Source organism: Euprymna scolopes, chromosome 44, assembly GCF_053919585.1.
Source record: "Euprymna scolopes isolate OS-2025 chromosome 44, ASM5391958v1, whole genome shotgun sequence".
NCBI classification, from domain to species: domain Eukaryota; kingdom Metazoa; phylum Mollusca; class Cephalopoda; order Sepiida; family Sepiolidae; genus Euprymna; species Euprymna scolopes.
The window spans coordinates 54140482-54163973 of record NC_136525.1 but is presented as its reverse complement, the minus strand read 5'-3'; the positions used below and the strand labels follow the sequence as shown (position 1 = coordinate 54163973).

Sequence of the window (23492 nt, the reverse complement as noted above, 5' to 3'; positions counted from 1 at the left end):
ATATTTTTTATTTTATTTTATTTTAATATTTTTTATTTTATTTTATTTTAATATTCTTTATTTTATTTTATCTTAATATTTTTTTTATTTTATTTTTTATTTTACTATTTTTTATTTTATTTTATTTTATTTTAATATTTTTTATTTTATTTTATTTTAATATTTTTTATTTTATTTTATTTTAATATTCTTTATTTTATTTTATCTTAATATTTTTTTTATTTTATTTTATTTTACTATTTTCTATTTTATTTTATTTTAATATTTTTTATTTTATTTTTTATTTTATTTTATTTTAATATTTTTTAATTCTCATTTCTTATTTATTTTATTTCTTATTTGTTTTATTTTAAGATTTTTATTTTATTTTATTTTAATATTTTTATTTTATTTTATTCTAATATTTTTTTATTTTTTATTTTATTTTTATTTTATTTTTTATTTTATTTTATTTTATTTTAATATTTTTTATTTTATTTTATTTTATTTTACTATTTTCTATTTTATTTTATTTTAATATTTTTTATTTTATTTTTTATTTTATTTTAATATTTTTTAATTCTCATTTCTTATTTATTTTATTTCTTATTTGTTTTATTTTAAGATTTTTATTTTATTTTATTTTAATATTTTTATTTTATTTTATTCTAATATTTTTTTTATTTTTTATTTTATTTTTATTTTATTTTTTATTTTATTTTATTTTATTTTAATATTTTTTATTTTATTTTATTTTATTTTAATATTTTTTATTTTATTTTATTTTATTTTAATATTTTTTTAATTCTCATTTCTTATTTATTTTGTTGTTGCATTGTCTTCCGCATCATTTATTCAACCACTAACATCCCAACACCTATTAATGCAATTTCTATGTAAGGGAAGAATACCGGTTACTAAGCCACTAGTGTGTTACTTCCTGTTAGGCATAGATTCACCTTGGCGTTAACACAATATATAGTTTTTTTTATATTTTTATATTTTATATTTTTATATTTTATACTTGCAATGTGTTCTTGTGTCAACATGGTCAAATAAAAGTCCGTACAATATATAATATGAACCCCTTTGGCCATGCTGACACAAGTAAGAGAACATTGAAAGTATATAAAATATGATTACAGCCTCCATATACACATTTTAACTAAAATCAAACACATGTTTGAAGAAGGGAACATTTTCCCGAAATATTATACAAAACTTTCATCTGATTATACTGAATCAAGTAAAAGCACAATTCAATATTGTATTGATAAAAAGGTGAATCTGCATTGCTCATTCATCGTCATATTTGCTTTGGTTTGTGAATATCTGCTAAACCTCTGCATTGTATTACCTTCTATAAATTTCCTAAATAGGAAGAAGTGGTAAGCATGAATTTGAGAGAAAGGGGGATAAATAAAGACCTGGCCAGAAATTAGGTTAGCTCGGAAGTCAATTTGTAACAGTCGCCAAATATGTGCCAGCGTGTAAAATGGATGGTAGACAGTAAATATGAAAAAACAGATAAGAGTGTTTAGGTTTAAACAGTTGAGGTAGCAGGGTCAGTTTGTAGAGAAATTTTCAAAGCCGTTTAACACATGCCAGCATGTAAAAGAGCCGTTAACTGATGATGATGATGATGATGATGATGATGATGATGATGATATTGATGATGATGGTAGTGATGATGAGTATGATTATGTTGATGAGAATGATGATGATGATTATAAAGATGATTATTATGTTACTGCTGCTGATGATGGCGGTGATTACGATGATGATGATGATGGTGATGATAATGATGATTATGATGCTGCTGCTACTGCTGCTGCTGATGGTGATGAAGATGGTGACAATAATACAAATAACGATGAAAGATGATGATGATGATGATGATGATGATTATGATACTACTGATGATGATGATGGTGTTGATGACTGTGATGCTGCTGATGGTGATGATGATTATGATGATGAAGATGATGATGATGATTATGATGATGATACTACTGCTGATGATGATGGTGTTGATGATTGTGATGTTGATGATGATGGTTATGCTGCTGCTGCTGATGATGATGATGATGATACAAAAATTTAGTTACACCTTCGAAGATTGCTGCTTGTTTAATTGTAAATTGTAAAGTTTTTTCGATTTTTTTCAGAAATTCTTGGATGCTTCTGTTCTTGTTCTTCTGCAGTTCCAACTGACATTTTTTTTTTTTTTTTTTTCGATTTTTGGAAGAAATATTTTATCCTCGCTCAAAGCTTACACGTGTCTTCCCAAAAATGGTGCTTCCTGGCCTCTAAAATAGCGAATTTTCCGAATTTATAAACAACCCCAGGATGCTTCCATTTCTTGTCATTTCTTTCGATCTTAGGAAATGGAATATCCTTCTTTGGAGCTTTTGAAGACTGTGGCTTCTTGGAATTGCAAATCAGAAGCTTTTCGATCGTATTTGCAATTCTTTGATATTTCCGTTTCCTCCTGTCAGCACTTTTGATTTTAGGAAAAAAAACATTCTTATTCAGAGCTTTGCTTATGCTTTCCGAAGGTAGCGGCCTTTTCGTGTCAGAAATCACGGAACTTTGAAGTTTCGGAAATAAAACGAGCATCTTTGTAGCTCTACTTGCTTCTCCCAAAGATTGCATGTTTTTGGAGTCGGAAATGGTAGATTTTTCAATTTTATCAGAAATTCTTTTATATTGATCGTCCCCCTTGCCGACACTTTCCAGTTTTGGAAATATATTAACCTTGTTCAGTGATTTAGTTACACCTTCTTCTAAAGGTTGTGGCTTTTGGGGTGCAAAACTCGTACATGTGTGAATCTTGCTAATAATTTCTTTATATTTCTGTCGCTTCCTGTCAACTTTTAAGATTGTAGGAAACACGATATTCGAATTCATGACTTTACTTATATGATCTGAAGATTGTGTTTTATCAGCCATGACAGTCACATCGGAACTTTCAACCTTAGGAAATAAAATAAGTACATTCAACTCTTTGCTCGCGTCGCCGGAAAAATGTGGCTTCATCGATGTAACAATCGTAGACGTTTCCATGTCATCGACTTTTTTATATTTCTGTTTGTTGATGTCGGCATCTTCAATTTTAGGAACTAAAGCATCTGTGTTCAAAGCTTTATTTGCATTTTCCAGAGATTGCCGGTTCATGGATGTATTAATCATAGCTGTTTTAGTTTTATTCATAATTCCCTGGTATTCCTGTTCCTTGATGTAAGCATATTCGATTTTAGGAAATAAACTTTCCCTGTTCAGTATTTTCATCGTGCCATCTGAGAATTGATGCGGCTTGATGGCGTGTGAAATCGTAGCCGTGTCTATTTTATCGGCAAATCCTTGGTGTTTTTGTTCTGTCATGTCAGTGTTTTCTATTTTTGGAAGCAAATTATCTTTGTTCAAAGCCTTGCTAATGCCTTCAAAAAATTGTGGATTCTGGGAGCCAGAAATCGTAGATGTTTTAATTTGATTTTCTTGATATTCCTCTGTCTTCATGTGAACATTTTGGGTAGACGTTTCCATTCCTTGGTGTTGCGGTTCTGTCACATTGATATTTTCAAATTCTGGAAACGAATTATCTTTGTTGAAAGTCTTATTCATATCTCCAAAAGATTGCGTTGTCTTGGTATCAGAGATCGTAGACGTTTCCATTTTATCAGTAATTCCTTGGTGTTTCTCTTCCGCCATGTCAGCATCTTCAGTTTTGTCCGAAGCCTTGCCAGAACCTTCGAAAGACTGCGGATTCTGGGAGTCAGAAATCGTAGACATTTCAGTTTTATTTTCTTTGTATTTCTCTCTCTTCTTGTCACCATTTTGGGTTTCAGAAAATGAATTATCTGTGTGCGGAGCTTTACTCGTACTTTCCGAGAACTGCGACTTCTTAGAGTCTGAAATACTAGACATTTCAATCTTAGAAGCAATTTTGACAAATTTCTGCTTCTTTTTGTTGGCATTTTCAAGTTTAGGAAATAAAATATCTTTGATCAAGGCTTTAGTTGCACCTTTCGAAGACTGCGGCTTCTTGGAGAAAGTAACCTTAGATGTTTCGAGCTTATCAGCAATGTCTTCATATTTCTCATTGACAGCTTTGCATTTAGGAAATAAAATAAGTGTGTTGGAATTTTTATTCGCACCTTTCTTGGAGTCAAAACTTGTAGGTGCTTCGGTCTTGTCAAGAATTTGGTCAAATTTCTCTTGCTTCTTGTTGACACTTTCGAGTTTCAGAAATGAAATGGTCGAGCCTATAGCTTCCTTTGCATCATCCAAAGATCGCTGGTTCATAGAGTCAGAAATCAGAGACGTTTCGAGTTCATCAGAAATTCTTTGATGGTTCTGTTTCTTCTTATCAGAACCTTCAGTTTTTGGACATGAATCATCCTTATCCGGATTCTTGGATATAACATGCAAACACTTGTGAGACACATACAATTCTAACTTTTCGGGTATGCTAAAATTGGAATTCCGATTGCTATTCTCAATGCTGGATGTAGTTTTCTGTAGAGCTTTTTGTTTATTTCCCGTTGGCAAACGGATTTTTTTCATAATTATGTCTGACCTATTCAATGGAACTAAGACTTTTGGTTTCTTAGGCATCTGAGGTGTGTTATACGACATGTCGATTTGACAAATGGTTAATTTCATTGTCCGATAGATGCCGTTAAACGGTTTGTAGTTGTAAGTACCGGGTGAAAACATATATTTAAGAGAATTGGAAAACAGGAATTTCATTTTTGTTGTATCGGCTTGGCTACCATGAGGCAGGCTGCGGACAAGTTTCTTGTTTTTCACCTTGGGCAGAAGCGTTGTCCGCTGATACGTGCAAGTAGCAGAGATCTTCTGCCAACCGCAGATGGTTTCATTTTTGCATTTTATCACCGGATTCTCTTGCTTCGATTTATGAACCAAAAATTCTTTTGTGCTCAGACGGAGAAGAATTTTAAGTGATTTTGCCCTGCGGGTGGCGTCGTCAATTATTTCACGTTCAAATAAAGTAACGCCATCCTTTTCATTGGACATCAGCTTTGCGTGAAGAGTTATGGCCTATTTATGTTCAACAAATCGCTGCCGTGACTCGTCATTCACTCTTGGATGCTTCGAAAAGAGGTTTTCAGTTTCTGGTCTTGTGAAAAGGTCAAGGTCAAACGCAGCATCGCCATTTTCTGCGGATTTCAAAAGAACCTAAAAGACAGAAGAGGGGGAAAAAAAAAATTCAGTAGATGGCAAGACTTTTGTACCTTGACGTAAGAATTTAATAAACAAAGGATACCATGAAATGCATGCTGGTAGATTAAATTATTTTATGTAAATTAATCTACATAAAAAAATAAATTTAATAAGATACCGTAAAAAAGCGAGTTTAATTTGAAAATACTATCTTCAAAATTGCACCGACCATAAACTGCACGAGTATTATGAAATGCATTCTGGTAGATTTAATTTTCGTAAAAATAATTAATACGAAAGAGATACCATTTGCCAACTGTCAACTGCTGTGAATTCATTGGGGGGGGGGCATAGTGGGAAGGTTAACGGTTGTTGTGGCCGCCATCCCCCCCCCCCTCCCCAAATATTGCATTAGAAATGAAAGCAAAAAAAAAAGCGAGAAATAAAAATGCTTGTGGTACCCCTCACCGCCTCCATCTGAAAAAAAAAAAACTTCCTTGTAGAGACATTTTTTTTTTTTTTACATAGGCGTCACCACTTATCAAGGCCGAGAGGCCACTCAAGGATAAGTGTTAAAGAGTGAACAGTAGTCAAAATGGCAATGTAGTAATCGATAGTAATGGAAGTTCGGTGAATTTGTTAACTTAAGTGTAACGGCTCATCAAAAACTTGTTTACATTGGACTTGAAGACAATCATATTGTAGTCAGCTGGAAAGCAGGAAAATCAAAGACAATTCCACAGACGTGCAGCTCTAAGAAAGAAGCTTTGTTCATGGAATCTACGTTTAGGTTTAGGCACAGATAGAGAGTGGGGGGAAATTGTGAACAATTGGTTGATATGTTGTTTGATTTGTTTCTCACGGTTTTGTTCTTGCGTGCACAAACATAGCAACCATGTAAAAACATAGGAGATTATATTGCATAACAGAAGTCTTAATGTCGGAATAAGTACTTGGCTGCACAAATTTAAATGTGATATTCGTTTACAGCATACTCGAAAACCTATGGAAGTCGCCATTTTAAAGATGATTGTTAACGTGGAAATCAAGTAAAAATTTACAAATTTATTTTTACTGTAATATTTTGTCTATTTTAACCGGAAAAGAAGAGAGAGAGAGAGAGAGAGAGAGAGAGAGAGAGAGAGGGGGGTGGAGAAGCAAAGTTAATGCAAAGCTAGTAATTTTAGTTTGAATACGAAAATATCTTCACATACTTTTACATCGTAAAGTAGGTCCCTGTCAAGTGTTAGAAAAAAACATTTAGTTGGAGTCAGGGGAAAAAGCGAGATGTTTGACAAATCGTGACAGCTCTAAGTAGAGGATCAGAAACGTAATCAGTGTGCAACTTTCCATTATGAAGGGAGATGAGTAGAAAGATGTTTGTTAACATTACACTTGAACTTCTGCATATCGTTGCAGTTGGGAAAGCAGAATCCCGGAAGGGAGTTCCAAAGACCCGCAGTTCTGGGGAAGAAACTATTGGAGTAAAAGGCTTTCTTGCACCTAGGGATCTCTACTGTAAAGGGATGAGACTTAGTAGCTTGTCGGGTTTGTCGGGGGTAGTTACGTCGGGGAGGTACAAGTGTTTGCAGTTCGTCAGAGCATTCACCATTGAAGTATTTGTAGAACAGGCAAAGGGATGCAACATCTCGTCGATGGGACAGAGGCTGAAGCCTAGATGACAGTTCAGGACCTATCAGGTTGGCGACTCTCTTTTGAACCCTGTCCAGGAGCGAGAGACAAGAAGCAGATGCACCAGCCCAGATGTGACAACAGTACTCCATACATGGGCGAATGGTTGCCTTATAGAGGTATAGGATACTGTCAGGCGTAAGTAGTTTTCTAGCACGGTAGAGGGAGCCAACCTTCCTTGCAGCAGCCTTGGCAATGCTCTCAATGTATCTATTCCAGTTCATATTCCCTGTAAATGTTAGGCCGAGGATATTGAGTACAATACTTATTAATATTATCATTTTTTTTAATGGAGAGTAAACAATGCATTGTGGATGTGTTATCGACAGCTCCCGTAACTCTTGCTTCTCCTAATTTGTCTCTCAGTCCTCATTAAGAACGAGTGATTTTTCTGACAAAGGAAGAAGAAAAAGCTGTATTCTAGGTCGGCAGAATTTTTGCATTAGCAGTAGACTGAGATGTCGGAAATTTTCTGTTTCTATTTCTATCCTTGTAACCATGTCACTAGTAAGGGTGCTGGAGGTAAACGTTTTTCTGGGATGACGTTATCCACTTGATAGTCAGAGACCTGAACCTTGGACTAACCAGTAAGGAGGCCATCCTATCAGCGGATGCAAAGTACTGCAGTTGCTGTATTGTCATTTGGTGAATGAATTCTGGACCATGCAGTAGCTTCTGATGAGTCTTCTCAATGTACGATTAGTGGGTAATTGTTACGGCTTTACCTTATCATGGTCTACAAAAGAATATTTCTTCACTTTTTTTTTTTTTACAAGGTGGTCACCACTTATCAAGGCCCGGAAGCCATTCAGGGATAAAGGTTATTGTAAGTCCAGTACATTAGTGTGGATATTTAAAGTGTTTACTTAAGGGGGCGGTTCATCAGGAATTTGTTTACGTTGGACTTGAAGACATCCAAGTTGTAGTCAGGAGGGAAGCAGGCAGATGGAACAGAGTTCAACAGGCGTGCAGTTCTAAGAAAGAAGTTTTGTTCATGGAATCTACGTTTTGATTTAGGCATAGATAAAGAGTGGGGAAAGTTTTTGACAGTGGATTCAGCTAGACGGGTGTTTTTTGTAAAAAATTGGCGAGGGGGAACCAGAAATTGGAGTTCAGACGAGCACCTGCCATGGAAATAATGATAAAACAAAGATAGGCTTGCAATGTCTCTTCTGTGGGAGAGAGGTTGCAGGGAAGAGAAAAGGGCATCCCCCACTAAGTCTATTTTGTACTCTGTCAAAGCAGGCTAGGCTGTTTTTAGCAGCTCCTGTCAAGATGTGGCAGCAGTATTCCATCCTTAGACGTACTTGGCTTTTATACAGATAGAGAATTGCATCAGTAGTGAGATATCTTCTGGAGCGGTAGAAGCATCCCACCATCTTTCCAGTGACCTTGGCAACAGACTTGATGTACGTGTTCCATTTCAAATCAGGAATGAAGGTCAAACCCAGAAGCTTATCAAAACATGGGGCTTCTCCTAGACGAGAGCCATCCATTTCAATTGATGCCAGATGGAGATCAGAGCACTGATGATGTAAAGATAGGAGTTTGGTTTTAGATGCATTAAAGGTAACCAGCCACGTCTTCCCCCACTGAACCACTCGTTCGAGATCAGAGGAGAGAGAATCAGAGAGAGCTTTGTCATTTACAGCCTTTGATGTGTTGCTGTAGATGGTCGTGTCATCAGCATAGATGTCAACGAATGATTTAAGTATGTGTTTAGGGAGATCATTGATGTAGATCAGGAAGAGAGTTGAGCCCAGGATTGACCCTTGAGGGACTCTAGCATTAATACTGAAGGCCTCTGATTTTTGTCCATCAACTACTACTCTTATGAGCCTATCAGAGAGAAATGATTTAATGATAAAGAGAATATTTCCAGTTATACCATAGCTGGAGATCTTTTTCTTCCTTACTTTCTCTCTCTGCCTTGCTCTAACCAAGTCTATCGACCTATTCTACAAATCCTAAAACTCCATCATGGAAAGGCTCCAGAAAAGATACACTATTAAACCTAGAACTCCAACTTCCAATGTAGACCCCACTACCATGTCTCCTTCTCTAACATCAGGAATCTACGTTTCAACCTTCCAAATTGCAGGAGACCATACCAAACCTATTCTTCCTAAACAAAACTGGCATTGGACCAACTATTTCCCTAGATGAGTTAATAATTAAAGCATATTCTAATTTAACATCCAAATCTGACCCTCAAGATCGACATGGGCATGGAATATTTGCCTACATTAGAGATGGCTTCCCATGTGGTAGGGACATCTTTAGAGAAGACCCTAGATTGCCCTATATATGCTTTCGGATTGCACTTAACCACACCACTGTATTTATATTTACCTTCTATTGCCCCATAACAGTGGAGTTACTGTCTTTATCTTTATCTGGGCCCAACTCTCTTCCTAATCTACATCAATGATCTCCCAAATCACATCCTAAGATCATTTGTAGACATTTATGCTGACAACACTACCATCTATGGCAACACTTCAAAGGCAGTAAACAACCAAGTTCTCTGATTCTCTCTCCTCTGATCTTGATTACGTAGTGTAATAGGGAAAGAGGTGGCTGATTAGTTTTAATACATGTAAGACCAAACTTCTATCTTTACATCATCAACACTCTGATCTCCGTCTTGCATCAATCGAAATGAATGGCTCTCATCTTGGGGAGATTCCATGTTTTGATAAACTTCTAGGTCTGATCTTTGCTCTTAATCTGGGATGGAACACGTACATCAAATCCGTTGCCAGAGCTTCTGGGAAAATAGTTAGATCATTCTAACACTCCTGTAGATATCACACTGCTGATGCAATTCTGTATAAGAGCCTAGTACGTCCAACGATGGAGTACTATTGTAGTGAACTACAACTATGATGCTGCTACGATATGCTTCCCTTATTTCTTTCTTTCTCCCTACTCTTCTACTTTTCCCTTCCTTTCTTCTCTCAACGTCACCAGACGTTTCAGCCAATCGGAATAGAGGACTGTCTTGGAGGGAGATACAAAGAAGAAATCTCTCTCTCAGACATGCGGAAATGATAGAAGCATCAACACGTGACGGACCAGTTTCCCTGGGTAAAGACTTTTATCAAAGAAATGTATCATCCCCTTTGTACCCCTATATCTTGGAAACCTTTATAAAACATCAACAATCCTAAAGTCTTGTCGCACTTAATTATAACCTGATGTTTTCTTTTCCACAACCCTTCTTTTTCAGCACTCATGTTCTCTCTCTAATGTCGTAGGTGCCCCAAAAAGGGGACTGACCGAAATGGTGACCCTTCTTCAAACGTCGTTAAAAGCTATGACAACCGCCATAATTTGGTGAATGCCCGACGTGTTTTTTTAGAGCACAATTGAATCATGATAATTGACTGTTGTACATTTAACTTTAATTCAATTGATTATGTAAAAATAATTTGATAAAATCAATAGTATGTTCTTTGATAAGATAGGGGCGCGTTCGAAATGAATTTTCTCTTTAGAGCAAACTTGAACAATGATACTTGACTTTTGCATTTTAAACTTTAAAGGAAGCCATTATTTACAGACAATTTATAAAATCAACAGTAGATTCTCTACAGTGCAATGTTGACTAAAAAGCTGCGTGCCCCTAATAAACACATACACCCTGGCTTGTTCCAGTGGTTTTGACAACCAAATACGGAGACAGTTTCATCACAAAACTGTATTTATTTATTATTTTGCCTGCCAGTGGTTGTAGGACGTGTCAAGCAAGGTTGGCGAAATGTGGAGGTTGGGGTGATGAACTAGCGAGAGGACGTACGCCTCTCTCCGTTTCTGTTTTTGTGTTCTCGGACCACCTGCTTTTATTGACAAACTCTTTCTTTGTTCCATCAGAGGTCAACATGTGTGCATAAAGTCCGACCTGAATTTTCTTTGTTTCATCAGAGGTCAATATGTGTTTACAACGTTCCACCTCGTTTTTCTTTGTTCTCTGCTAACCTGGAATTTGTGTGTGTGTGCACAATCTCCAAATTCCTTTATCCAATAAATGGTTTATGCTTTATTCAAGCAGAAAATGTATATTCACAAAAAAAAATCAATAATCATAAAGATCATCCTTTGCCTAAAAAAAAATCCCGAATAGTATACACGCAACCTTCTGATGAAAAAAAAACAAAAAAAAACGAAAACGATGAGAACATGACAGAGTAAAAAAAAAAAAGAAAAAGAAAAGGCCTTTTTAAAACTGCAGCAAAACCTTACAAAAAAAGTATATATAAATCTGCTTTCCAAGAAATGCCGATAATATATATTTTTTTGGTATTTTTGTGAAACGGTTTACGCTAAATAAGGCAAAAAAAAAACAAGAAAAATTAGCAGTAAAAAAAAAAAAAAACAAGAAAAATTAGCAGTAAAAAAAAAAAAAAACAAGAAAAATTAGCAGTAAAAAAAAAAAAAAAAGAAAAATTAGCAGTAAAAAAAAAAAAAACAAGAAAAATTAGCAGTAAAAAAAAAAAAAAACAAGAAAAATTAGCAGTAAAAAAAAAAAAAACAAGAAAAATTAGCAGTAAAAAAAAAAAAAAAACAAGAAAAATTAGCAGTAAAAAAAAAAAAAAAACAAGAAAAATTAGCAGTAAAAAAAAAAAAAAACAAGAAAAATTAGCAGTAAAAAAAAAAAAGAAAAACAAAACTTTTTTTACCTGATTCTCACCAGATAAATGACTAAAATAAAATCTGGTCTAAAAACTATTCTGCAACAACAAAAAAGTGACTTTAAGAATCAATACAGAATCCCAAATTTCATTCTGAAACACACACACAACCGCACACAGAAAAAGGAACCTTCCAGATGCACGCGTGTGAAGCCAATTTTGGAACACATGTATGCATCGACGAACCCAGTTTTTTTTTCTTTAAGAACATTGACTATATATTCAAACACACACACACACACACACATATATATATACATATATATATATATATATATATATATATATATATATATATATGCATAAAAAATTTTTTAGTTGACGCTATTTCTCCAAGCACCTGCTGAAATTAACCTCTGGTGAGTACTCGCTTTTCTTTCTTCTTGCTTATCACCCCCTCCAGCCATTTCCTTTAGTCGCAGCTACAAATAAATAAATAATAATAATAATAATAATAATAATAATAATAATAATAATAATAATAATAAAAAAATAATAATAGTAACTAATAATAATCATAGAAATAATAATAATTAATAATAATAATTAATAATAATAATTAGTAATAATAATAATGGACACACAACAGGTTAGCTTAAAACCCCCACAATTTATGGACACGAGTGTCGAGGGATGGTTTTCGATAATAGAAGCTCAATTCCATCTCAGACACATTATGAGTGACGATACTAAGTTTTATACAGTTATCAGCACATTGCCGCCTGACGTGGTAACAAATATATCTCAAAGTTAAAGGAGTCTGTGTTGTCTGCATATGAAAAGACCAGACCTGAACTCCTGGAGAATTTGATGAAGACCACTACGTTAGCTGATCGTCCGTCATTATACCTCCAGGAGATGATAACGGTCACACATAGAATAGGGGCAAGCAACGAGATAGTGCGCCTTTCCTCTCCTGCCTCTAGTGATTCGGAAAACTAGAAAGGCGGACTGCATTTGCTTCAGTAGTGCCGCCGTTATTAGAAGTTTCTGCTAAAATAGGAGCGTCTAAAGTCAATTTTATCATAGATACAGGAGCCAGTGTTTCCATTTTACCACATTCTGTAGTAAATGGAATTACTCTGGAGCCAACTCCTGTTCATATCTCTACCGCTAACGGTGAAAGCATAAAATGCTATAGTCAGACAAACCTCGAAGTTAAGATACCCCGTTTGAGAAGATCTTTTCAATGGAGTTTCGTGATCGCAGATGTGACTAACCCTTTGTTAGGATTTGACTTCTTAAACAAATTTAACATTATAGTGGATTGTAAAAATAGATCCATCCGTGATAACGTAACGGAGTGTGAAATTACAGTCAATGCAGTAACGGGAACTGATGCTGCAGTGATGAACAAAATAGACCAAGCAGATTATGTTACCGAAGTAATAGTTTTTTTTTTTTTTTTTTTTTTACACAGTGATCACCACTTATCAAGGCCCGGAAGCCACTCAGGGATAAGGGTTATTGCAAGTACATTACGTTAGTGTGGAGATTTGATGGAGTGTTTACTTAAGGGGGCGGTTCATTAGGTAAATATAATAATGTGCTTTCACCACATAGCGACACAAACAAAGACTATGGTGGGATGTATCACAGGATTGATACAGGCAGCCACCTACCAGGCTTTGCTAAAGCCAGACAACTTTCCGGTCCTAAGTTAAACGCAGCACAGGCAGAATTTAAAAAGTTACTAAATACGGGAATTATCCAGCCTTCCAGTAGCGAGTGGGCAACCCTTTTGCACTTGGTGAAGAAGCCGGATGGGTCATATCGAGCGTGCTGTGATTTCCGTGCGTTAAATAGCATTACTAAAACAGACCGCTACCCGGTACCAAATATAAATTCCTTCTGCACACAGTTAGCTAATAAACAATATTTTTCCAAAATAGATTTAACTGCAGCATATCTTCAGATTAAGGTACACCTTGAAGATATGCCTAAGACAGCAGTAGTGACACCTTTTGGTTTGTTTGAGTTTAATTACATGCCATTTAGTTTAAAGAATGCTGCGGCTACATTTCAGCGTTTTATGGATAAAATATTTTAAAAATTAAATTGCATATTTATATATTTAGACGACATACTAGTTTTTAGCGAAAGTGAGCAACAGCACAAGGAAGATTTAGATAGAGTATTTAGGATCCTTAGTGATAACAATTTAAAGATTTCCTTAGATAAGTGTGTATTCGGAGTACCAGAGTTAGATTTCTTAGGTTTTCAGGTGAGCAAAGAAGACTTGTTGCCTACTTTAAAGAAAATCAAAGAGTTCGAAAATTTTCCGATACCCAAGGACTCAAAAAGCTTACGTAGATTTCTGGGGATGACAGGTTTTTACTGCAAATTAGTCCCTAATTATGCATCCATAATTTTACCAGTATCCGAACGGATGAGGTTGGATCCTGAAGCAAAGGCCGAGCTTAATGAGGAAGAAACTAACACCTTTAAAACAATAATAAGCAAATTATCGGAAATTACGGCATTAGCTCATCCACAGTCTTCAGCTACAAAATACCACTTACGCCGCTGGTGCTGCATTACACCAGTTGGTAGATAAGAAACCAGTACCTATAGGTTTCTTTTTCAAGAAATTTTCTCAAACCCAAGCCAAGTATTCCACGTTTGACAGAGAGCTACTAGCAGCTTATTTTTCAGTGATACATTTCCGCCACCTCATAGAAGGTCATCACGTGACATTATTCACTGATCATGTCATCATGTGGAGCCTTTTATAGTCAGACGCCAGCAAAGTCAGATAGACAACAGCGACACTTATCAGTGCTTGCTGAATATATTGCTAATGTGGAGTACATTAAAGGAGCTGAGAATATAGTTGCAGACTGTATGTCTCGGCCTGCATTAGCTGTGCAGATAGATGCATGCGACTTGGCTGAAATAGCCCAGGCACAAAAAGGTGATGATGAAATAAAGTCATACACTAATTTGAAAGAATACTGTGTGTCAAGCGAAGTTGGCTCAGTCCTATGCAATACTTCAACTAAGTACCCCAGACCGTTTATCCCAAAAGAGCTTCATCAAGCTATTTTCAACAGTTTACATAGCTTGGCGCATCCTGGTACGGGAGCATCTATAAAACTGGTCAAGTCCAGATACTTTTGGCCTAGTTTAGATAAAACGATTAAACGATTCTGCGCAGAATGTGTAGTGTGTCAACAATCAAAAGTTCACAGACACACAAAGTCTGCAGTCCAAGAATTTGAGTTACCATCTGCACGTTTCCAGACGGTACATATCGATATCGTTGGACCCCTGCCCTTAACGCGAAATGCGTCTGACCCTTACCCGAGCCCTTACAAATATTTGCTTACTTGCATTGATCGTGCAACTCGCTGGATTGAAGTACAGCCTATGACTGATATAACAGCACAGTCGGTAGCAGAAGCGTTTATCAATGCATGGGTATCTCGATTTGGAGTCCCACTGCATGTGGTAACTGACAGAGGAAGTCAGTTTGAGAGCGAATTGTTCCAGGAATTAGCCAAGGTAGTAGGTTTTTACCGATTGAGGACAACTTCGTATCACTCTCAAAGTAACGGGATGATCGAAAGAGCACACCGTACCCTTAAAGCGGCAATAATGGCTCGAAAAGAATCATGGATGAAAGCGATACCGGTGATTCTGCTAGTTATATGTAGCACCCCTAATGAATCAGGATTTTCCCCCTTTATGTCTGTTACTGGAGCTCCGATATTGATTCCTCAGCAGTTGATACACAAGCAGAGAGTAGGAGAAACTCCAGTTAATAACCAGTACATACATAATTTGTGTGAATGGATGTCCCAAATTGATGTACTCAACAACGGAAAAGGATATATCCATGACAGTCCCAAAACATTTATACTGAAAGGTTTATCTTCCTGTGAAAAAGTATGGCTCAGAGTTGATCGAGTTAGGAAACCATTAGAAGCACCGTACTCAGGTCCTTATAAAGTTTTGACTCGATCAGATAAGCATTATCAGATCAATATGAACAACAGTACTCATACACACGTATCAATAGATAGATTAAAGCCGTACATAGAACCAACTAGTACTAATAAAGTTAGACCAACTGAGAAGGCACAGACACATGACGGTACTACTAATGATAAACTTATTAAGGCAGATGATACCGACAAAGTTGAAGATAAAATTGCTGACACATATAAGTCTAGATCTGGTAGGAAAGTAACATGGAAAAAGAAAAATGAGTACTTTTATTTTTAAACAAATTTCGGCAATATACATATTTAATAATTCTGTGGAGGGTACTTAACTCCGTTATTTGGAGGGGGACTCATGTAGTGAACTACAACTATGATGCTGCTACGATATGCTTCCCTTATTTCTCTCTCTCTCCCTACTCTTCTACTTTTCCCTTCCTTTCTTCTCTCAACGTCACCAGAGGTTTCAGCCAATCAGAATAGAGGACTGTCCTGGAGGGAGATACAAAGAAGAAATCTGTCTCAGACATGTGGAAACGATAGAAGCATCAACACGCGACGGACTCGTTTCCCTGGGTAAAGACTTTTACCAAAGAAAATGTATCATCCCCTTTGTACCCCTATATCTTGGAAACCTTTATAAAACATCATCAATCCTAAAGTTTCATTGCACTTAATTATAACCCAATGTTTTCTTTTCCACAACCGTTCTTTTTCAGCACTCTTGTTCTCTCTCTAATTTCGGAGGTGCCCCAAAAAGGGGACCGACCGAAATGGTGACCCTTCTTCAAACGTCGTTAAAAGCTATGGCAACCACCATACTGTTGCTACATCTGGGCAGGAGCTGCTAGAAGCAGCTTATCCTTCCTTGACAGAGTTCAAAATAGACTTTGTAGCTTAGTGGGGGATGCCCTTTTCTCTTCCCTGCAACCTTTTCATCACAGAAGAGACGTTGCAAGCCTGTCTCTGCTTTATCGTTATTCTCATGGCAAGTGCTCAGCTGAACTTCAGACTATGTAATAATATCATAGAACTACTTTCATAAGCGCAAAAGTTGTGGTCCCTGGCGTATGAATATATACGAGGTTCTCACTTCCCGCTCGGACATGGGCTAGTCAACATATGTATATCTTTTCCTTATGTATATACGTATTAATAAATCAATTTGTTCATATAAACGTCTCTGCTATAATTCAAGCACCAACACACCCACACTCACTTATCAATTCAACATGGTGGCAGCAATGAGGATGTTAAAAAGAAAAATTACTTTAAAAAAAACAAAACAAAAAAAAACAGCAAAAAAAATACATTTTTCACAGAACACAAGTATTTATCAGGTATTTGGATTCATTTTTTTCTTTTAACACTCCGTGTAACTTCTCGTATTTTTTGGCGCCATTTAAAAAAAAAAAACTTGTTGCTACTGCTACTATCTCTTTTTGTTATTACTGTCTATATTACGATGTCTCGAAACGATATACCCTCAATGAACTGGCAAACAGAAAACCCGGCCGAAACCTTCCAACTTTTCAAACAACGAATGCAACTGTATCTTATTATTAATAAAATAAAAACAGAACAACAAATAAGTTATATTTTATTGCAAATCGGGCATGAGGGGTTTAGAAGATTTAATACCTGGACATTATCGGAAGAAGAAAAAAAAAACTCTCCTGAATTTATATTTAATCGATTCATAGAACAGCTCGAGCCAAAAGAGAATTTTAGAGTGAATCGATTAAAATTAATGTCCTACAGACAAAAACAAGATGAATCGTTGGATGATTTTGTAAATAGATGTAGACGACTCACACAAAAATGTTCGTTATGCGAATCTGATCAACAACAATGCATAATAGAACTTATTATCGCCAGCACTCCAAAAGGAGTTGTTGGGAAAAAACAATACCCTAACATTAGAAGAAGCTATTCGCATCGAAAAAATGTATGAAACTTCTAACATACATCTAAAACAACTCAGGGTTATGTTAAATAGCAACGAAAATAGTAACCCTAACCCTAACCCTAACCACTATCCAGACAATAAGAACATCAAAAATTTCTAAGAAATTTAATAACTGACTTTTTTAAACTCATTGCGCAAGCATTCTTACAGAGGTTATCCATTGTCTCTTCAGATAACTGATGTACTGACCTATCTTTCGGCAAGTTTTACTAGTTTAGTAAAGAAAGTTTTTCTTTTACTTTAGACCTGTTGAATGTTGCTAAGAGCGAAATATAGTATCTGTTCTGATACTACGCACCGTCTTTTCTGTCCTTGGTTAGTGCAAGAGAAATCCAGTGTTCTTTTTTTTTGGGGGGGGGAGGAGCTGAATTTTCCTCACACAAAAAACCTGAATATAGCACTCAAAAGACCACATCATGCCTCCCTACAGTGGAAGAGCTAACACACCATTTTGCAGGTGTCAAGCTATTTTCTAAACTGGACACTAAAGCTGGTTATTGGTCGATACACCTGGATAGTGAGTCTCAACCACTAACGACATTCCAATCTCCTTATGGTAGGTACTGTTTTCAGAGACTACCATTTGGATTGAGTGTATCACAAGATATTTTGCAAATGAAGATGGACCAGATACTTGAACAAGTTGATGGTGCAGTGGGAATCGCTGACGATGTTGTTGTCTATAGCAAAACGGATGAAGAACACAACCAGATTCTACAAAAGCTCATGCAAGTAGCTGCTAATAATGGTGTCGTGTTCAATTCTACAAAATGTGAAATCAAATCAAAAAGCATATCCTTCTTTGGGATGATCTATAGTGAAAATGGTGTCAGTCCGGATCCAGAAAAGCTCAAAGATCTAAAAAACATGCCATACCCAACGTGTAAGAAAGAGCTACAAGAATTCTTAGGTTTTATCACATACTTGTCACCATTTATTCCTAACCTTGCTGACAAGACACATACTTTAAGAGGACTATTAAAGAAGGACGCACCTTTTCCTTGGGAAGAACACCACAAGGAATGTTTTGAAAAACTCAAAACAGAAATTAGCCAAAATTCTACGTTAACATATTTTAACACAACTGAAATACCAACACTACAAATGGACGCAAGTTTAAAAGGATTTGGAGCCGCATTAATGCAAAACAAAAAAATGCATCAAAGTCTCTAACAGACACTGAAAAGCATTACGCATGCATAGAAAGAGAGCTTCTTGCAATTGTGTTTGGGGTCCAAAGATTTCACATATACCTATATGGCTGTAAATTTAAGATACTCACTGATCATAAGCCACTCATCATGATTTTACAGAAGCCACTGACTAGTGCACCTCCTAGACTGCAGCGAATGCTGATCAAGTTACAGGGATATCAGATGCAAATAGAGTACATACCAGGACGGGAAATGACTCTAGCTGATACTCTGAACCATCTCCCTAGCACTGAAAACACAGAAACAATTGACTCAGACGTGCAAGTCGATTTGGTGAGATTCAGGAGTGAGCGCCTGAACGAGATAAAAAAGGAAACAAAGGCTGATCCAGTATTTGATCAGCTGCAAGAAATCATAACAACAGGATGGCCAGATTCAATAAAGGAAGTACTGCCAACAATACGGTCATACTGGTCATACAGAGATGAACTATCTGTCAGTGATGGTATCATCATGAAGGGGTCAAGGATTATTATCCCAAAAACCCAACAAAAAATCATTTTAGACCAGCTTCATTACAGCCATCAAGGTATTGAAAAGACACGTCTTCAAGTCAGGGATGCTGTATATTGGAAGAAGATTAATTCTGATATCGAAAACATGATCAAGAAATGTTCAATATGCCAAGAAAATCTTCCAGCACAACCAAAGGAAACTCTACAACCACATGACATCCCCAGCAGAGCATGAGAAGTTGTTGGAACTGACTTGTTTCACTTTAATGATCAAGAATATCTAATAATTGCTGATTACTACAGAAAATTCCCAATTATAAGGAAAATGACTAGCTTAACTACAAGCAACATGGTCATCTCAGCAATGAAACAGATTTCCTCTTAGCATGGTATTCCCACCAGAGTCATTAGTGACAACGGACCACAATATTCCAGTGAAGCATTCAGAGAATTTGCCCAACAATGGCAATTTGACCACATATCGTCATCCCCAAATTTCCCAGAATCTAATGGTTTTGTTGAGTGTCAAATCCAAACAGTTAAAAGAACACTAATCAAGGCAAAGCAAGCAGGTAGAGACCCTAATTTAGCAATGCTATGCCTACGAACAACACCAATCAGTCACAAGTTACCAAGCCCTGTGAAATTTTAAACAACCGCATTATGGGATCAAACATAATTGCGAAAATTCCAAATCCCAGATTTCCCAACCCTGACCATATCCATGAACAACTAGAACATAAGACAGGATATGCAGAAAATGTAGCATGACAGAACAGCTCATGATTTACCAGCACTTGTCCCTGGACAAGATGTTCGAATGCTAGATAATCAAACAGCGAAATGGAAACCAGCAACAGTTTTAAGTAAACGTGAAGAACACAGATCATACATCCTTCAACTCCCAGATGGATCTTCAAAATACAAAGCAGCGTCCAAATAAGGGCGACTGGAACATCTACCCGCAAACAAGTTCATTTCAATGATCACATCACCTCATCACAAAGTGAACACACTAACACAAACAATAGCTTACACCAACTAGCACCAAAACAATCAACATATAACACAAAATGTGGCCGTGAAATACATAGGCCAAAAAGATATAAATAACATATGTACTGGTGTATATAATAAACATTTGAACAATGTTTTTTTTTAACTATCTGGTAAGGGGGATGTAGTAATATCATAGAACTACTTTCATACGTACAAGAGTTATGGCCCCTGGTGTATGAATATATACGAGGTTCTCACTTCCCGCTCGGACGTGGACTAGTCAACATATGTATATATATTTTTTTTTTTTTTTACATAGGCATCACCACATTATCAAGGCCAAGAGGCCACTCAAGGATAAGGGTTAAAGAGTGTACAGTAGAAATTGGACATTATAGTATATCTTTTCCTTATGTATATATGTATTAATAAACCAATTTGTTCATATAAACGTCTCTGCTAGAATTCAAGCACCAACACACCCACACCCACATACCAGTTCAACAGTCCCCACTGTTCTGACTTTCACGAAAATAACTCACCTAGCTGAAACCACTATAAATAATTTCCCACACTCCTTGTCTGTGCCTAAACCTAAACATAGATTCCATGAACAAAGCTTATTTCTTATAACTGCATGCCTGTGGAGCTCTGTTCCCCTTTCCTGCTTTCCAGCTGACTACAATATGGTCATCTTCAAGTCCAATGTAAACAAGTTCTTGATAAGCCGTTCCCCTTAAGTAATCCTATTTACCAAATTTTCACTACTAACGATTCCTACGATATTGTCCCATTGACCACTGTACACTCATTAACCCTTAGCCTCGAGTGTCCTCCGGGTCTTGGTAAGTGGTGATTCCTTTATAAAAAAACAAAAAACAAAAAGCAAAATTTCAAACATTATAAAAAACGCATCCAATACATAGCATTCCCTAAATAGTTTAAAAAGATTTTAAAAAGTGTTTTCAATAATTCTTAAAAAATAGAAATAAAAATAATTTCAATAATTTTTAATAAAAATAAGACTGAAAAAACTTTTCAATGATTATTAAATAAAAATAAAGGAAGACTGGAAAAACGTAATACCCCCCCCCCCCAAAAAAAATAAGTACATGCATGGGGAGATATATAAGCGTGAGGGAAAAAGCTAAGGAACTCATTTGCAGCGTCACCGCTTCCAGTAGCACTATACCGGATGTCAGGAAGTACGTTAGCTGACTATATATATAAAATCCTCTATATTTTATTCGAATGAAAAAAAAAAATGTTTAAGCCGTCGATCTAGTCATTTACCTATAAAAATGTAATTTTATTGGAGATAAAGAAAATACAAAATCTCCTCCCCACCTCTTTCTCTCTCTCTCTCTCTCCCTCTCTCTCTCTCTCTCTCTCTCTCTCTCTCTCTCTCTCTCTCTCTCTCTCTCTCTCTCTCTCTCTCTCTCTCTCTCTCTCGCAAAAGAAATGTTGAATAAAAGGAAAGCGTGTACCTTTTTTTTTTTTAATCGGAGACCAAATCATATGGAATAAAAACAGAAACAAAGAATGTGTGTATATCGTTGCCATGACAATGGATAATTGCCGCTTACATACTTAATAAGTAATGGTGCTTGCACACACACACACACACACACACACACATTGCATTTTTACTCTGAACAATAAAAAATGAAACCTAAATTGCTAAAAACAAATAAAAAATTATTTTATTTTGAAAAAAAAAAACAAAACAAAAAAAAAAAACAAACATAAAAATGTCGCTTACGGAAGTATTCTGATACTTGGTAACAAAAACAACAATAACAATAAAAAATAATAGTAGAAATAAGCTTAGTTTTTTTTAACAAATGAACATGTTCTCAGTATTAAATTTCAAACATGACTTATTCATACATTTTGATAATTTTAAAATTCATTTTCGTCGATTTTTACTGTAAATAGCAAAGTGGCGTCCTAGTGTGATTGCTTAAGTACAGGAAAAATATTATTTTGGTATGTACTGTCAAAGATAAATTATGTTTTATCGTTATTATTTTAGAAATATAGATTAGGTGTTAAAAAAATAGTTATTTTGTTGTTAAGTTTGTTTTTTTATACTTGTTTTTATGTATTGTTTACATCGTTGCTTAAGAGCGTAAGCGATGTCCGTGCACAGGATGGGTGCACGGATAATGTACCTATTTACTATGCCTCCCCACTGGACAGAGTTAGACACCAGGGTCGTTTTTTAACGTGGAGAAAAGGTACAAAAATAAAAATTGTCTCAGTCGTGAAGGATTTCTCCTCCACCGAAAGAGAACAAGAAATAGAAGTGCAGCATCTGAAGAACAGATGGTATTTATTTGCTCCCCCACCGAGCAAATTAGGCACAAGGCCAATTTTTAATGTGAGGAGTGAAGGGAGGGGGAAGGGAAAAAGGGGACCAGCTCCCGAGAGGTGGGAAATGGGACTGGTTAAAGGTCAGGTATGTGGGGTTGCCCCCACATCTGGTCTTTGCTAGTCATAGCTTGCAGTATCTGTCGGAACAGATGCTACACTTTGATCTTGTCCCGAAGGTGCACGGATAATGTAATAGAAGGCCGTTTCACTAAAAGTCACGACTTGGTAACGCCAAAGAATAAAGTACAATACGGATTATTACAAATGGTCATCCTTTCCTGTTTTATTTCATTCGATTAATTTTTTTTTTAATCATTAATCATTTATTTTCATTTAAAAAGATTATTTATCATTCAATTTTAATTTGTTTGTTTATTCGCTAAATTCATTATTCAGTTTTGCCAGCGTTTAATTTCGTCTGCATCGAACATACGTAATTTCACACACACACACACACACACACATTGAATAAAATTCAGTTTCTATACAAATAGAACCATGTTTTTTTTTCTTAATGCAATGTTTAAATAAATAATAAACGAATTTTAATCTTTAAAATCCACGAGAGAACAAATTGTTTATTTAACTTGGTAATCGTGAAGAAAGAGAGAGCCTGTTTCCTCCGTTTGACTATAGGTGGCGTTACTGTCTGTCCACCCAGTTATGGAAGCACAAAATGTATATAATGGGACCTTTGAAATAAAAATAAATGTTTTTGTTATATTTTCATTTTAAACATGTTTTTCTTTGTTTTGTTTTGTTTTTTTGCAAACGTATTTAAGTTTTATTTTTTTTCAAACATATTTAAGTTTTTTTTTTTGTAAACATATTTAAGTTTATTTGTTTATTTTTAAACATTTACGTTTTTGTTTGTTTTTACGTTTTTTTTTGTTTTGTTTTTTTTTTTGCAAGCACAAACTAAATATTTTTGAAATATTTTTCTTTTTGAAAAGTTTGCTTATGCACTTATTGTACCGCGCTAT

The 23492-nt window shown here is 35.7% G+C and overlaps 1 protein-coding gene across 1 annotated transcript; it reads right to left on the bottom strand.

Annotated features, from left to right (window-relative positions):
- Positions 1–573: 573 nt before the first annotated feature.
- Positions 574–21692, bottom strand: LOC145268843 (uncharacterized). The gene is made up of 2 exons (XM_080124514.1): positions 21621–21692; positions 574–5181 (listed from the first exon to the last, which is right to left on the bottom strand). The coding sequence occupies exon 2, from the start codon at positions 5017–5019 to the stop codon at positions 2245–2247; it is 2775 nt and encodes a 924-aa protein (XP_079980640.1). The 5' UTR covers positions 5020–5181; positions 21621–21692; the 3' UTR covers positions 574–2244.
- Positions 21693–23492: the final 1800 nt, after the last annotated feature.

Excerpts from the sequence above, each read along its gene's own strand:
- LOC145268843 (XM_080124514.1), bottom strand. The coding sequence starts at position 5,019 with ATGTCCAATGAAAAGGATGGCGTTACTTTATTTGAACGTGAAATAATT.